General features: G+C 49.0%; 1 protein-coding gene across 1 annotated transcript; it reads right to left on the bottom strand.

Annotated features, from left to right (window-relative positions):
• Positions 1 to 1,060: 1,060 nt before the first annotated feature.
• Positions 1,061 to 8,126, bottom strand: ldlra (low density lipoprotein receptor a). Its single transcript, XM_080009199.1, has 17 exons — positions 8,013 to 8,126; positions 7,815 to 7,937; positions 7,302 to 7,682; positions 7,072 to 7,194; positions 6,793 to 6,915; positions 6,507 to 6,626; positions 6,019 to 6,144; positions 5,730 to 5,901; positions 5,356 to 5,583; positions 5,140 to 5,258; positions 4,818 to 4,957; positions 4,237 to 4,378; positions 3,853 to 3,996; positions 3,444 to 3,716; positions 3,251 to 3,331; positions 2,964 to 3,127; positions 1,061 to 2,650 (listed from the first exon to the last, which is right to left on the bottom strand). Coding segments are annotated over exons 1-17 (2,517 nt in total). The 5' UTR covers positions 8,014 to 8,126; the 3' UTR covers positions 1,061 to 2,593.
• Positions 8,127 to 13,540: the final 5,414 nt, after the last annotated feature.

Genomic DNA, 13,540 nt, shown 5'->3' with positions numbered 1-13,540 from the left:
TTGCATTGATCGTGGTCACACTGACTTTGGGGAGGTTGGATCAGCCACGTGGCGTTGTTTATTCTCCCCACCGTGATGTCACAGTGGGGTGAAATTTCTAAGAAGCTGTTTAGGAGGAAAACATGTTTATTTCAGAATCAAAAACACACCTTTATTGATGAGGTTCCGTACACGGACTGTGACGTTTTCATGGGTTCAATGACGTGCGGTGACAAGAAATATGGGACTAGACTATGAGGTCAACTCAAGCGCCCATTGGTTGTGGTGTATGAGGTCGGTATTATATCTTACCGCCTCCAAGCAGCGGAAAAGGCCCAGAAGCCACCCGAGTCCCACAGCCGTATAGATACTTCTCGACCGCGGGAAAGCCCCAAGCACCCTGCCCTGCAGCAACCAAAGATCCCCCCAGCCCCCAGAGAAGCCAGAAGCCCGCGGAGCCTAAATCAGTCCCAGAAAGTGCGAGGAGACCCTGAACCCCTGCAGCGTACACATATCACCCACCCCCACGTGCAGACATAAGGCGCAGAACCTGGGCCGTGGATGCCAGGCACGGGCCACAGGCCCAGAGCGAGGTACTGAGCCGTCCGACCCGCCTGGCCCTCAAGAGAGCCGGTGGGGCCCCCACACCCACCAACGCCCTGTGCAAGGGCCAGGTCCGCCCCACCCAACTGGAAAGCCTCGAGCGCCACACACTATTTCTGCCATCCCATCTGAGACAATTGACATGGTTGTAGAAGGGGATAGTAGTGAATATATATATAGATGATTCAGTAAGATTTCTGCCAGATGCTTTTTAGGTGATCAGACCAATTACTGGCAACTGCCTTTGAACTTTGTTTAAAATTCACTCACAAATTCCCAAACCATTATAAACACCGTTAAACTTGGTTCATAGTTGATCTTTGTAATTTCGCAGTTAGAAAACATCAGCAGATGTAAACAACACGCAAGAGACGACACCGAATGCTGATTGAATGATTCGAGAATAAATAGAAGCATTTATTATTTACAGACAAAAGTGTACAACACAATCTACATTAAAAAAAAACGTGACCAAAAATAAAACAAATATTTACATCTATGAACATTATATTTACAGATTGATCATCGCTGTTCGTTGAGCAACATTAAAGGACGATTACTGAACTTTTTTTTTTCCCCCAAGAGGCTTCACTGGCAGTAGTCTTGAGTTTCTTCTTAAAGATAGAATGATAAAAATAAAAAAATAAAAAAATACATCACAGGTGAGAATGGTTGTGACTGTTAAAGGCACTGCAATGCAAGTCAATATGGATAGACACGCATCACAACAATATTGGCCCAGGTAGCCGCGGAGTCGCTCACCCTCAACCCTCTGCGTCCAACACTGTCACTTGACTTTTCACTGTAAACAGACACAACGCTAATTTCACAAAGCCTCCCGGGGTTCTGTAGCACCGATGCAAAGACCCAAACAAAGCATGTCTCTCACAAGGCACATGTTTGTCTTCAACAGTCACAGAGAACATATAACGTAAGCCTATAAGCCTATAACGTAATGACACTTTAAAAGGACAACATAAAACTTCCCGTCACGAAAAAAAAGCACTGATGGATAAGATAGAAAAACGCTTCCTGGAGGGTTAAGAATAGAAGAGGCTTCCTGGAAGGTTAAAAAACAATTTACGCTGAAGGATTCCCTGAGGCATCATACATAACAACAGCGAATGGGCTCAAATAGCATTTTCCTTTACATGTCATATCTAAAGGCCGATTTAAAGTGTAACCAAGGCACATATGTATATGTGTATATGTAGATGTATTGCAGTGTTATTACCACAAGTCCAACTATCACTGCAACATGTGTGAAGCACTCGCTTGTTGTCAAAAAATAAATTGACTTACTTAAGTCCTCCATATTGATGATCGGCACGAGCTTGATAATGTTGATAAAGCTGTGGAGGTTACGTGGGTCGTACTGGAACACGATGAATTCTGGTATTTAGTGATCACATTTGCGCTAAATTAGATTTTTCAAGCACTCGAGTTAAGGTTTACAGCATTTCGGGACAAAACCTCAGGGTAAGATCCTCCTGTTTCTTATCAACAAAAAAAGGCAAAACGTCTCGTAGTGGGAGATATTTTCTGTCGATACAGAAGGGGGGAAGAAAAGAATCAACTAAGCTAGAGTATTTCAGATCGACGGATTTCTGATTTCTGTCACAACAATGTGAGGAAAGTTCTATTTCTAGAGGACGTGAAATCTGGTTGGTTTGAGTGGATGCAAAACACTTTAACACAAGGACCGTCCTCCGTTAATAAGGCATCGCAGTTCATATAAAAACAAAACAAAAGCAATCCCAAGCATGGTTATTTGGCTTCTCCACACCGCTCGGCCGTTGAGGCAGACGGGAAACATTTGTGCGACGGAGATGTGGGAAACGCTTCATCCCCGTTTTCCCTTAAAAAAGAAGAGTATTGTCTTGTGAGGATGCGGATGCTCTGCTCTTCCCGGCTCCCCGCTTCATCCCCTTTTCTATGCAGCTGTGAGGTAAAAAAGGACTTCCACGGTAGCTTAACTAAGGCTCTGTCGCTCCTCTGCTCTCCTCTTCCTTCAGTTTTCTGTGAAGGCTGGGTTGTCCGCCTCTTCATCCAAGCTCACCATTTGCCTCTGAGGTCAGCGAAAAACGCATTAGTCATTTGGAAGCCCGATCGACAACAATTCTATTCAAAAAACAACTCCAAATACATTTTGCAGATATTTTTGCAAATAATCTATCATGGAAGCAAATTGTGTTTTTTTTCCCATTGGATTACATGGAGTTCCATAGAAATCCACGGTGGCCTAGATTCCGATCCTTGTCTCAGGGACAACAAGTGACAGACTAATGCGCCGACTAATGCTGGCACAGCAACAGAAACATTGCTCAACAACGTGTTATCCCATCTGCTTTTCCCTGAACAAACAAAGCGCTGAGGCTTACCGGCGGGTAGGAGTAACCGTCGGGACTGTGGCTCCTGCATATGTGGACCTGGTCCTCGGTGGTCTTCTGGTAAACAGGGTTGTCGAAATGGATGGTGTTGGTGTTCTTCAGCCTGTAGTTCCTCCATAGCAGCAAGGCGCCGAAGACCACGATGCACGCAACCACTGAAAGAGTACGAGAAGGAGATCCGCTTCAATCTAATTTTCTTCTGTATGTGTAGTACTTATCTGCCCCGACGCTTCTCAAAAAATCTGTGGATGTGCTTGGTGTCGTCGCGGTGAACTCACCCAGAGGTAAGACGATATACAGAGCGATGGGGGCGGCGGGGGCAGTGTTGGGTACAGCGGCAGCAAATTCATGGCGGATGCCTGAAAATAAAAGATCAGAAGTAGAATGCCACCATTTGTAGAGTTACTAACAACTGATAATCCGTCCGAAACGCACATTTGAGAGAACTCCTTGAAGACCTAAATCTCTCACCTTTAGAGGTAGCAGGAATCTTCCCAGAGGCCTGAGCCGCCTCACTGGTCAGGGGGTCCACGGGCTCCTTCGGCCGGGCTGTGGTGGTCAACATCGCAGGTTTGACGCGGTGCTGGACTGGCTTGGCGCTGGTGATGTGGACGGGGGCTTTCGTGGTGGTGGTGGTGGCGGCAGTGAGGCGGACCTGGCTGGAGGTGGTGCTGGCTGGCACCGGTGCTTGGTGTGGGGCGTCGGTGGCAGGAGGGAGGGCCGGGGCCACAGGCGTTGGCCCGGCTGTAGAGCAAGAAACATCAAGAAAAATAACATTGGAGGATTCTGACCGTGACAAATGTGGGTCAATGAAGGAGAAGAGTATTTATCTTGGTTCAAATTTGTGTTTTGTTTTTTTCACATTTTATAAGCTACAAACCTGGCACGCATCTCCTCATATCCCTGGCCAGCATCATGTCATCTGGACAGGCACAGGTGTATTTGGGAGGATGCCTGCCCACCTGGGGCGCTGCCAAACATAGGAACTCACAGCCGCCATTGGCCACCTTGCACCAGTCCCTGCCTGCAACGGAGCAATGGCGAGGGTTAATAAGCTTTGGTTTGTCAATGTCGATTTGTCCTCTCTTATCATATTTATAGCGAAACATTCGTCAAGTCCATGGAAAGTCTATTGAACGTCAGACTGCAACCAAGTAAGATCCAAGTCCATCTCAACTGCTTTGCAACTTAATAATCAAGTGTGGATATTTGATAAAAAAAACCAAAACAACAACAAACAAAAGCAAACAACGCGGCGGCTCACCTGCAAGCTGTTTGAGGTTGTGGAAGAGAACAATGTCTTCTGGAGAGGACAAGTGCTCCGCCACGGCTCTGATGTCGCTGCCTGTCACTCTATTAGCGCTGAGGATGGCACTGTTACTGACGTCTGTCCAGTACACCCTCTCCTGGTAGCACACACAGCACGAATAACAGAACGGAATGGCAATGAAAATATTAGAAAACCGTTTCAATTAATTGGCTTGCTCTAGAGGTGGCAACGGTGGCTCAGGAGGTAGAGAGGGTCTGGGAGTACGTCGAAGCGTCCTTGAGTAAGACATTGAGCCCCTGACTGCTTGCGATGAGCAGGTGTGCACCTTGCACAGCTGCCGCTGCCATCGACGTACTGTTTGAATGGGTGACTGTGAGGTATGTACTGTAAGGTGCTTTGGGTCGTATGACTGTAAAAACGCTATATAAATACACTCTATTTACCATTTAAGAGGGTGGTCAAAGTAGGAAGGAATGCTATCGCTTGTTTAGTGCACTGAAGAGATTGCGGCACGTTTTACGAGCTGATAACTGCGTTAATGGGGAACGCGACTTGTCACACGGTCAGCACCACACCTCAAACACGGCCAGTCCGAGCGGGTGGGCCAGCTTTTGCTCGTCTATGATGAGGGTGCGGCGGCCACCGCCCTGTGTGTCGATACTGGAGAGGGTGTGCAGCTTCGAATCCACCCAGTAGAGCCGCTGGTTCAACAGGTCTGGGGGGGGTGGAGGGGAGGGGAGGGGAATGAAACAAGGAACAGGTCAGACTGGACCGACCGCTGGACATTATTTGCATTATTCCCAAGGATGCATAGAAACACATGAATGACTAAAGAACTTGAACCACATAGACCAATGAGCAGAAACCCAACTCAGCATCAGATGCTCCCTGGCTTACCCAGGGTGATTCCATTGGGCCACACGATGTCATCAGTGACCAAAGCAATGCGGTCTCCTCCATTCAGACCTGCCTTCTCAATCTTAGCCGGAGTGCCCCAGTCAGTCCAGTACAAGAAGCTGGGGGCAGGGCACATATGCGTGTGAGATTGATGTGCTTCGAAAAGGGTTCACATCATGGGAATAACGCCAAAAAAACAATCACGATGACCCTTACTTGTTGTGGGGGTCGACCACCACGGCGCGCGGCTTGGCCAGGTCCCGGCAGAAAAGAGTCTTGCGGCGGCTTCCGTCAGCGGTTGCCACGGAGATGGAGCTGCGGACGCCGTCTGTCCAGTACAGATTACCGTGGATCCAGTCGTAGGCGACGCCTTCGGGCGCATCGATGCCGCTGCCGATCACTTCGACGTGCGTGGCAGAGTCGGCGGCACTGCCGATCGGGGCTCTGGGTGCGGGAATTAACGGTCGACAAACAAAAGACAAAAGGTTGGAGGGCGGAGGAGGAGGAGCGAGATAGTCTAGCGACGTTTGTGTCTTTGCCCATACTCTCACGGCGGATCGTTTATTTATTCGAAAGAGTAGCTTGCTGACCTGTAGATCTTCTTGTGGGAGATGTCGGACCAATAGATCTCGTTCGTGGCGATGCTCAAATCCAGAGCCACGACGTTCTTCAGCTGGGGGATCACACGCGCGTACTCGCTCTTGTCTAAAGTCATCTTCCTGACCTCATGGCGGTTGGTGAAAAACAGGTAGGCTATAGTACCTGCGGGGTCAAAAAAGAAGATAGAAAATGTACATCTTCAAATAAAAAGCGTCTTCCAAAAAAAAGTGTCTTATATGCGTTCAATGTAAAGAAAACCCCAAAAAAGAGGGCGTTTACCGATGGCCTTGCAGGCTTTGGTTGCTGGGTCGACTTGGTAGCCCTCCTCACACTCGCACTTGTAGCTGCCCATCTGGTTGACGCAGATCTGGCTGCAGGTGTCTGGGTTGGCGCACTCATCGATATCTGAAAGGAATCCGCAGGGAAGAATGCTTTCAAAATTTAAAATACGGCGACGGAGTACGAAGGACGGGGGGAAGGGGGGAAGAAAGGGTTGCGAGAAAACGGGAACAACGCTGAGTCATCATGTCCCCACAAGGGATCAAAGCAGCTACGTTGCTATTGCGAGGATCACCCCACGGTTCAGGGCGGTGCAGTCAATTGCGTAGAGTGCCTGTGTGGGTTTGTGCCAGAACAAATAGAATGTTGGGCCCAATTTTCGGAATCCGTCTGAAGTTCATGTTGCTGTAGACACTCGGTATAGTACATTAAGAACACTTGCTCGCATACTGTATTCGTGAATGAGGCCCATTATGTTTGAAATGTACCCTCGCAATGATTTCTGTCGACTAGGAAGAAGCCAGCTGGACACAGGCACTCGTGGCCGATCTTCAAGTCTTTGCATATATGAGAGCAGCCGCCATTCTTGGAGAGACACTCATTGCTGCCTGCAACGGACAAAGAAAACAGGGCTCACCATGACAGCTTTAGCACAATCCTTTTTTCTTTTTTTTCTTTTTTTTTTACTTCAAAAGGACACAACTAGCATCTTGAAGCAACACACACACACACACACACACACACACACACACACCCTCATCTCTCTCTACTCACCACATTCTCTAAGAGGCTCGTCTGACCAGTCCCTGCAATCGCGATGCTTGTCACACACCTTCTCCATGCTGATGCACTCCCCGCTACGGCACTTAAACCTGGTCGGGCCTTCGCAATGTGAGGCTGTGCGTGAGACACGAGCGGAGGGGAAACGTTTGATCAACAGCGGTGGCATTCCGCGGCGTAGGCGGTAAGCAGTGTTAAAAAGCATATCTGCCAGGAAGCCTTCAGTTGGCGGTTCGGCACACGGGGAGGCTGGGAGGAGAAAGCGATTCGTACCATTGACACAGCCGATCTCGTCGCTCATGTCCCTGCAGTCGTACTGCTGGTTGCACTGGTGGCTGCCGTGGATGCATGTGCCGTCACCGCACTCAAACTCATCGGGGCGACAGGTGGCGTGAACTGCGTAGAGGAGGGATGCAGAGATAGGGTGTGAGCCCCAAACGAGCACACCACACCGAGCCACGGGAGATGAGAGCACAAGGCGGCGATACAAGACCGGCACTCACCGCAGTCGGCCTCGTCCGATCGGTCCAGGCAGTCGGCGCCTCCGTCACACTTCCAGCTGCTGTGGATGCACTCGCCGCTGCCGCAGTGGAACTCCAGGAGGGAGCAGGGGTGGGGCTTTGCGGGGCCGGCGGCCTTGGAGCCGCAGGTCTGGGGCCACTCGTCCGAGCCGTCGGAGCAGTCGGTGTCCCCGTCGCAGGCCCAGAGATGTGGCAGGCAGACGGTGTTGTTGCACTGGAAGGAGGCGGAGCTGCAGGTGACGGCGGGGCAGGAGCTCTCGTCGCTGCCGTCCTCGCAGTCGGGCTCGTCGTCGCACACGAAGGTGGACGACACGCACTGGCCGCTGGCGCAGCGGAACTCGCTGTCCGTGCACTGCTTGGGCGCTGAGGAAGAGCAGGCGGAGGTTGGGACGGTGTATTTGACGAAAAGTATCAAGATCTGGGTACAAAAGCGACGCTGCAGGGACGGTTACGCTTTTGAAACTATCATATCGGACTCGCGGAGGGTCCACTCACGGCAGCTCTCCTCGTCAGCTCCGTTCTCGCAGTCGGCTTTTCCATCGCAGCGCCAGGTGCTGGGCACACACTGGTTGAGGCGGCCGCCGCAGCTGAAGTCTGTCGGTCGGCACGTTTTGGCCACTGGAGACAAAACATTGCGTTAATCTCCCGTTCTCCACTGTTTCGATTTGTGAATAGAGAGGAAAAAGTACTCACTGCAGGTACCAGGAAGTTCATCAGTGGCGTCTCCACAGTCATCTGTGCCGTCACACACCCATCTCACCGTGATGCATTTCCCATTATCGCACTGGAACTTGTTTCCACATGTTGTCAATGCTCCTATAGCAGAAAGATAGATATTGGAGCTTGTCAGAGAGTGTTTTGGTTATCGTCTATCAAAGACCTTTGCATGAACTCCCAACATAAGCAAAGAGAGGGCTGCGGATGAGAGGAAATGAGCTCACGACACAAGGAGACACTCTCGATAAATTGTTCAGAAATTGCTCGGAAAGTGTTTATAAAAGCAATTGTTTCTGTTATCAAAGTACACTGACTGAAAATGCTTCCCGTGGCAACGAAAGCAACAGTTGTCATCAACTGGGGGATATTGCTATGCTTCAGCTCTAATGTGAAAAAAACTTCAGCGAAGAGTGCGTAGAAGAGTGGGCCTCAGGCTGTTCCACAGAGTAGATGATGTTAACTTGTCAGGGAAGTGGGGAATGAGAGGTCAATTGTAAATAGTAAATGGCCCTATGATGATACACCCACATGTACAGAGCCAAATGTAGTTAGAAACCCATCCCTACCAGATTACAAAGTAGAGATCTACAGCTGCACTAACATCATCATTACATTTCACTGCATATATGTATGGAAGTATGTATATGTATGTGACAAATAAAAATCTTGAATCTTGAATCTTGAATCTTGAATCCATGTTAGGCGGGGGTAGGGTCACTCATTTGACAGGTTCATAATCACAACCATATTTCCCTCAACGCTAATAGTAATGATCCGCGCCGGCAACCATATTGCTCACTGAAAACGTACCCAAGTAACAAAGACATTCTACACCTGTTTAAAAGCCCCGGGCGCTCAGACAAGCCCCAGGCGGCCTAGCTAATGGACCAAATCAGGCTACTGGACTGGAAGTACAAATAGAGACACTGTAGCCCGGCTAGAGATTTTTACAGGGAGCTATTAGGGGCCCCCGGGGAATTGTTCTCCTGGGCCTGGGGACTGGAAATCCCGGATGGACAGCTGTTTCTGACAGGGTTCAGCGGGGGTCGTTCTGGAGCCACCCCGCAGCAGCTCATTGGTTCTGGTAGGAAGTGTTGCGTGTTGCATATTGGAAAGACACCTGGTCACAACGGTACATAATGTAAAATGATTATTATTTATTTATTTTAAGAATTAGGCCATTTTTTTACAAAATGTTGCAGTCGTATAATTTACAATGTTTTAACGTCAAAATGATTCTCTTAACTGAACGGTATCACTGCCAGATTCGGAGACACTATTCTCTGACGTGGACGCAAAGGCGGTTTCTGGTCGTAATACTTCTTGGGAGGGGTTGGTCCAAAAGAACAAACAATGAAAGAGGCAAATCACTTGTGAGAACCCAAGCCCCAACTTGGCATTCCCCCTGAGGACTGCGACTGCGTGGCCCCGGTATCCGACGGCTGGTGACACTTTGACCGCGTCCTTTTCCCCCCCGAAAGAGTGAAAACAGCAATAGAGAGAAAACGCGGACCTTCTCCCCATTCCCAGAAAGGGGGGACGATGTGGAATTATAAATGCAAATGCAAATCGACATATTTACTTATTGGGCTTAAAGTTCAGCCGTTCAAAGACAAACAGGGGATGACAAAGTTATTGATCGAGCGCAGACCAGTGCTGAGAAAAAAAAAGAATTGCGGCGTTCGTGTTTGTCTGTCCCTTTGCCTGATGTCTGGTGTGCTCAATCGATCTGCTCCCGTAAGCCGCCGGTCAAACTGTGAGAGGAAGTGTCCCCGGCCCCATCACTGCCCGATCAATTACTTCGAACAAAACAAGTCATCTGCCTTGAGTTTGTCCACTGAGAGATCAGCACGGGCTCAACATGCTCAGAACTGGACAGAAGGTGAAAACTGTCTACAAAAAAAACCAAACAATTTCAATTCTGAAATTGTACTTTTAAAAAGTAGTACTTCAATTCAACTTTAAACTGCTCAACGCGTGACGCACATTCGTCACATCTTCAAATGGGTAGAAATATCCTTGGACTTTGACCACTAAATGTACAAAAACATATATTGACAGCATGGAAGATTATACTTTTTTTTTTTTTTTTTATCTTGGGCAGGGGCTCTTTTTTTTTTTTTTTCTAACTTTTCTGTCCCGTTTTCTGGCTCATTACAAGGCTGTGATATTGCTCATGGTGTCCTTTCTGATATCAGAACTGAAGAGCAATAACCTCGGCATCTAACGCGGGACCCACATTCCTAGAATCCCATTGGCCGCTCAGCCCCACGTGACTTTGGCGTCAGAAGCGAAAGGGTTCCACAGACGCCGGTAACCAAGGAAATAAAAAATAAATAACCCGCCATTTTTGGAAGGGTTTGGCCAAAAACAAAAAAAAAGATGTCGGTGCCGTTGTAAATGGTAAATTCAGATATATATATAAAAAAAAAAAATTTGCCCTGGAAATACTGCGGAAAAACGCACTCTCGGGCGACAGAGGGAAGGATGGAGACAGAAAGAATATTTGACCTACATTCTGAAAATAAATCACCCTCCCCCATCACCTGGCATCCGGTGCTGTGACGTGATTGGGCAATTTGAACTCATGTATTATACATATATGCATAATAACCGTATTTACTTTATATTTACATCATAAATATCAAATAAATAAAATAATAATGCACAATAACGTAACTATAAATTGTGAGGGACGGAAATGCATCCGGTGCTGTCATTTGGGTGGGACATTTATTATTATTATTATTAATATTATTAATAATAATAATAATAATAATAATAATAATTTTGATCCAAAATAATACCCACGCGCCATAGTTAAGAAGATAACTATGAGGAACGAAAAATGTCCTCTCTGCACGACATGATGAAACCCAAATGTATTTTAGTTGTAAGCTCTCGAATGAAATGTAGTGCGTTTTTTGTCAAGAGAAAAATAGAAGATGCCTTACCTGTCTGAGCATGGAAGCAAACAAGAACCACCAGTGGCACGTAGAGCAGACGTCCCATCATTTTCAGCCGAACCGATGAAAGCATCGAACACACTTTGACCACGGACTCCTTCCTTATACTGCACCAACGCCAATAATGGGACTGTATTTTGACAAGTTTTACCACGGATCTTAATTTAGGGTTGTTGTTTTTTTTTTGCTTTTGATGTTTGCTGCGTTTGAAATCCCTGGATCCTGGGCTCAGGGGGAGCGGGGAAGGGATGCTCAACTCAATGTGACGTTTGGCAACAACATCCAACCCATTTCAATGTGGTACAGGAGTGGGAGGAGCCCGGAGGGGCCCCGAGGCGAGGGGGGCGGGGCCTGGAGTGGTGTGATTCCAGGGACACGCTGCTGCACAATTGAGGGGCGTGGCCTACGGAGATGCCTTTTACTATGATTAACCCTTTCAGCGCGTGTGTGTGTGTGTGTGTGTGTGCGGGTGTGCGTGCGTGTGCGTGCGTGCGTGTTAAGCAAGGGTTGGCACCGAGCCCATTTGGGCAGGTGTAATATCCTTCATCTATGAGCCACTCACACGGCGTTGGGCCCCGAATACAACCTCCACAAAATGTGGGACGATGTCTGGTCGCCTCAGCCTGCAAATGAAATGACTTAAAATGACTCTGTTTCTTTCCCCCTGTCGCTCAACCCATGTCCGCATGTCATGTCCATTCATCTGCGTCCGCGTCTTTCGCGGGATTATCTACAGTGCAAAGTCAAGTGACCCCCAAAGGACGTAAAAACCTTGGAAAACCATGTAAATAAACAGAGCATAAAGCGATTCCCGGGGGCCATTATCTTCTGAGCCGTAGTAGTTTGCCATCCGGTGGAGAATTACGAGCCGCACGTGACGGAAGTTCGACGTCTCCCAACACCTAGAAACCCATAAAGCGGTTCACTGTGAGCGCCATCCATGATAACCCACCGATAAGAAAAGCGGTGGATCTGGCGGAACAGGTGACGCGGGTCCTCCCAGCCCGGCGACCAAGCTCTCCACGCATATCCCACAGAGAGGACGCTTGAATGTGGAATGACGATGGAGGTCAACAAGCCGCTCGGCAAATATCAGACTCATTTTAATACATTTCCCAAGAGGGCCACCTAAAGTTGGTTTCCTGTTTCTGTCATGTGTGACCGTTCCAGTGCTCATATAGAGGAGCGGCAACGTGCACACGGGGTTTTAAAAAAAGAAAAAAGAATCCGAGCTAAACCGACGCGTTTCCTCCACGGTCAATCCAAGCTGAGATTCAGGCCTCACGGGGCCCGGGTCTATTTTTGCTTTTACTTCCACTGCGCCCCGCCGCCGCCGCCGCCCATCACGAGAGGGAGCCGGGCGGTCTCATGAAAGGACTCCACCCGCCCCGCCCGACCGTATGGAAATGAAGGGCGGCGACCGGGGCTTTGATACGGTCGCAGAGAATAAATTATGCGGAGGGGCGGGTGTCGCCCTCACATCGGGGGGGGGGGGGGGGGGGGGGGCGGCCGCGCAAAAAAAAACGTCTTGAAGAACGTGCGAGATAAAGTTCCGACGGGTGGGAGATCCATGACGCTCATTAACCTCAACCTTTTTACAGTGTGTGTTTTGTTCCGCCCTCTGTACTTTACTTTAATTGCACGGCGGGGGAGTCCAACACGTGCGCTCGAGAGCCGACGAAGAGACGGTCCCCGTGATCACAGTATAAACGGACGAGGTTTGGATCGGGCGTGTGTTCCCGGCAAGGCAAGGGCGCAATACAACAAGTCAAGCGGAGAATCAGCCAAACAAATTCTAATACGTAAAAAAAAAATCCACTGTTTCAAAGCCTGTCCCGCTCTTGGCCGCGCTCTTACGCGGCGAAGGGGAGACACCCCGAGTGGAGTCCCTTTAACACAACTTGACAGCCGTACTTTTCCGGGGCCAATAACGAGTCCGTTGGGTGACCCGCTCCTGAGAGGCCCGCTCCTGAGAGGCCCGCGGGGTGCGGACGGCTCCGGCGGCCCTAATGAGATGATCGCTGCTACCCCCACCCCTCAATCGGGCCCCAGCGCTGGGCCCCCCGGTCCCTGAAATACCGAATTAGCGGGCAGATCGTAACGGACAGAGGAATTCCTCCCATTATGAAGGGGATACGCAGAGTGCGGGTAACACGGATTCGGCACGGTCGAGGTCAGTGCCTCTGCCTTGAGGAGCCCCGCTCCACACACACACACACACATACACACACACACACTTGTCTTTTACATTCTCTTCCCATTCATCTCATTTTGTGTAAACAGTCGGGTCACATCCTGTGGTTCCTCCGGTATGTTCACACCCGAGAGTGAGTCCCTGCAGGTAGCAGCATGTTGGAGGAGTCTGAGCTCTGTTTCAGACCTTTTCTCGATGCCATTACCAGTGAATCTCAAGGCCGATTTGTAATCAGACACAGGAATACTTCACACTTCACCCATTGGATATTCCTTTATAATATTCGATGGTGTCATTCAAAAGTCACTGCCTTCATTTTGGGCAGTGAAGAATGTGTTTAATGG

Source organism: Zeus faber (assembly GCF_960531495.2).
Source record: "Zeus faber genome assembly, chromosome: 11".
In the NCBI taxonomy this organism is placed as follows: domain Eukaryota; kingdom Metazoa; phylum Chordata; class Actinopteri; order Zeiformes; family Zeidae; genus Zeus; species Zeus faber.
The sequence above is the reverse complement of the archived record's forward strand: the minus strand, read 5'-3'. Positions and strand labels throughout refer to the sequence as shown.